This window comes from Triticum aestivum, chromosome 5B (genome assembly GCF_018294505.1).
Source record: "Triticum aestivum cultivar Chinese Spring chromosome 5B, IWGSC CS RefSeq v2.1, whole genome shotgun sequence".
NCBI classification, from domain to species: domain Eukaryota; kingdom Viridiplantae; phylum Streptophyta; class Magnoliopsida; order Poales; family Poaceae; genus Triticum; species Triticum aestivum.
Genome location: NC_057807.1, coordinates 304,412,493 through 304,415,990, shown reverse-complemented (window position 1 = coordinate 304,415,990; position 3,498 = coordinate 304,412,493). Strand labels below are relative to the sequence as shown.

The 3,498-nt window shown below is 51.5% G+C and overlaps 1 protein-coding gene across 1 annotated transcript; it reads left to right on the top strand.

Annotated features, from left to right (window-relative positions):
• Positions 1–599: 599 nt before the first annotated feature.
• Positions 600–3,276, top strand: LOC123111532 (protein CLMP1). The gene has a single exon (XM_044532340.1). The coding sequence runs from the start codon at positions 680–682 to the stop codon at positions 3,035–3,037; it is 2,358 nt and encodes a 785-aa protein (XP_044388275.1). The 5' UTR covers positions 600–679; the 3' UTR covers positions 3,038–3,276.
• Positions 3,277–3,498: the final 222 nt, after the last annotated feature.

Sequence of the window (3,498 nt, the reverse complement as noted above, 5' to 3'; positions counted from 1 at the left end):
TTCAAAGAGACCATGTTGGTGCAAAGTTTACCTGCCAAATGGAATTTGACATGTACATTTTCAAGGTGATGGTTTTCGACCTTTCTGACGCCAGGATGGTGGCCAAGTGCAGAAAACACGGCCCATCTCTATTCCTCGATGCATCCGTCTGAACTATGTGCTTTACTATCATGTATTCATGACTGCTTGTTTATGCATGTGCTATTATCATGTTTGTTCATTAGATCGCGGTTTAGTGTTAGGTCATTTAGTCTTTGTTCCTCAATGTTGTTGTGCCTATGATTGTGTGTGTTGGTAACCTTATCACCGGAACAAAAGGTTACCACAACACATGTCTTTCACGTAACCAAACAACAACATGCAGCATCTGAGTAATAATACATGCTTGCAGTTAAATGGTGTGCTGGTGGTTCGACTCTAATGCACTATAGGATTTTGTGGCAACCAAACTAAATACAGTAACATATTTTCCTTGCTTTTTTTAGCAAAAACTTTCATGTATTGCTGAGTCAGGCTGAGTAGAGTCACAGATCCAACCAAAATCCAGGTAGAACCTAATAAACGTTCATACGGTAGCAGAGTTGGACTAGGCCCAACGTTCTAGACCCCTCCGTCTCGTTAGGGTTCACTTCCTTCATTCCACTCTCGGTTTCCGCCTCCCCCTCCCTGACTTATCCCCATGGGCAAGTCCGGCGCCAAAAAGAAGAAGCCCTCCCCTTCCGCCGCCGCCGCCGCCGCCACCACCACCACAACCGCCGCCAAATCGCCGCCAGCCGCAGCAGAGCAGAAGGCCCCGCCGCCCGCGCCCCCCGTAGCGAACGGGGCGGCGCAGCACCAGGCCCAGGCGGACCCCGGCGTGCTCCTGCGCCGCGCGCACGAGCTCAAGGAGGAGGGCAACCGCCTGTTCCAGTCGCGCGACTACGCCGGCGCGCTGCGGCAGTACGAGCTCGCCCTCCGCCTTGCCCCGCGTGGCCATCCCGACCGCGCCGTCTTCCACAGCAACCGCGCCGCCTGCCTCCTGCAGCTCCGCCCCGTCGACCACAAGGCCGTCGCGGAGGAGTGCTCCCTCGCGCTCCAGGCCGAGCCGCGCTTCCCGCGAGCCCTTCTCCGCCGGGCCCGCGCGCTTGAGGCGCTCGGCCGCCACGAGCTCGCACTCGCCGACACCCTCGCGCTCCTCGCCCTCGACCCCAACCACCGCGACGCTATCGACCTCTCACACCGCCTCCGCTCCCGCATCTCCTCGTCCTCCTCCTCGGCCTCCGCCGTCTCCACCCACGAACCCACCAGCCGCCCTTCCCCCGCCGCCCTCGGTGCCTCGGCCGTTGTGGCCGGCCTTGGCCCATCCCTCCCTTCCCGCCCCTTCCCGAAGAAACAATCGCCTCCGTCGCCTCCTCCGCAGCAGCAGCAACCAGGTCCTGCGATGACTAAATTTAATTCCTCGCCAGCGCCCAAGCTGGTGCCTTTCTCCAACTCCCCGTCATCTTCTGCCAAGGCTTCAACTGCTGATATTTCTCAGAAGACTGTGCCAGCACTGTCAGTGCCCTCAACCCAACCAGTGACGGAGACATCGCTCATTAACAGGAAGGTTGTGACGAGATGGAGGCCTCTCAAGCTGGTGTATGGCCATGACATTAGGCTTGGGGAGATGCCTGAAAAATGCAGCTTCCAGACGCTCCGGGAAGTTGTGGCGAAGCGCTTCCCATCATCCAAGGCTGTGTTGATGAAGTATAAGGATGCTGATGGTGATCTAGTTACCATCACTTGCACATCAGAACTACGATTGGCTGAGGCTTGTGGTGTTGGCACCGATGCAATGGAAGGTGATACTAAGCTCCCCATGCTGAGGCTGCACATTGTTGAAGTAAGTCCAGAGCAGGAGCCTCCACTGCCAACAGAAGAGCAGAAGCTGGAGGAGGAGGAGTTGTTGATCACCGGTGAGGATAGCTCTTCACATATTTCTGCAGAGGTAGCTAATGCTGAGGTGACAAAGCCAGGTCCGGAGAACGGAGTTGCTGAACAGAGCACTCTGGCAGGGAAGAAAGATTGTGGCCATGCTGAGTGCAAGGAAGCTGAGATTGACGATTGGTTGCTTCAGTTTGCAGAACTGTTCCGGAACCAGGTTGGGATCGATGCTGATGCACATCTGGACCTTCATGAACTAGGAATGGAGCTGTGCTCTGAAGCACTTGAGGAAACTGTGACCAGCGAGGAGGCCCAATCCCTATTTGAGATGGCTGCAGCAAAATTCCAGGAGGTCGCTGCCTTGGCGTTATTTAACTGGGGAAATGTGCACATGTGTGCAGCAAGGAAGCGCATCCCTCTTGATGAATCTTCTCCAAAGGAAATCATGTCTGCTCAGCTCCGGACAGCTTATGACTGGGTGCTAGAGAGGTATGCTCTTGCAGGCCACAAGTATGAGGAGGCCCTGAACATCAAGCAAGATTTCTATGAAGGGCTTCTTGCTTTAGGCCAGCAACACTTTGAGACCGCAAAGCTGCACTGGTCATTTGCGTTGGCAGACAAGGTTGACCTATCTACCTGGGATTCTTCAGAGACATTCAAGCTTTTTGATAGTGCTGAGGAGAAGATGAGGGCTGCAACAGAGATGTGGGAGAAAGTGGAAGAACAGAGAATGCTAGAGTTAAAAACACCTGGTGCGACCGAGAAGGATGAGGTGTTGAAGAAAAGAAAGAAACAACACAGTGCAGATGGTCAAGGGGAGTTGACACCCGAGGAGGCAGCTGAGCAGGCAGCCGTGATGAGGCAACAGATTCACCTATTTTGGGGCAATATGCTTTTTGAGCGCTCTCAAGTGGAATTCAAACTTGTTGTCGGTGATTGGAAGAAGAATCTTGATGCTTCTGTTGAAAGGTTTAAGTTGGCTGGAGCTTCAGAATCAGATATCTCCATGGTGCTGAAGAATCATTTTTCCAATGCAGCAGTCTCTGAGTGCGAAGAGAAGAAAGATATGCCTTCAGCCACAGGAAGTTCCCAAACAAGTGACGGCATTGATGATGAATCTGTGGTTGAAAGCTAAGTTCTTGTTGTTCAAGCTAGATGAAATCGGTGCTTGTCGTATTCTATTGTTTGATAGGCATTATTTGTTCTTGATAACTTCTTCATGGTTTGGTATCATGACCACCAATTTAGATATTATTAGCATATACTAGATTTTTTGATTTGCAGAACTAGCGTGGACTTCACATGCTTCAAACATCTTGATCTGTTTCATGTGTCTTCATTTTTATGATATTTTTTTGGGCTGGTTTCAAGGTATATGATGGAGATTTTTGAAGTAGTTAACCACTTAAAAGACCGTCCGCTAAATGTTCTCTGCAATGATAACGCAGAATGTAGACTAAGCTTTGTCCATTATTTTTTGCAAAGCAGTGATACAGATTGTCACACCTGAGATTTGCGTGTAGTTTCTTAGTTATATCAAGCGCAGCTTTGAGCTGATAGTATCTGCCAGGCGCCCGCAAACTGGTCACTCTGTTT

What these genes read in the sequence shown, in the direction of transcription:
- LOC123111532 (XM_044532340.1), top strand. Translation starts at nt 680, where the DNA reads ATGGGCAAGTCCGGCGCCAAAAAGAAGAAGCCCTCCCCTTCCGCCGCC.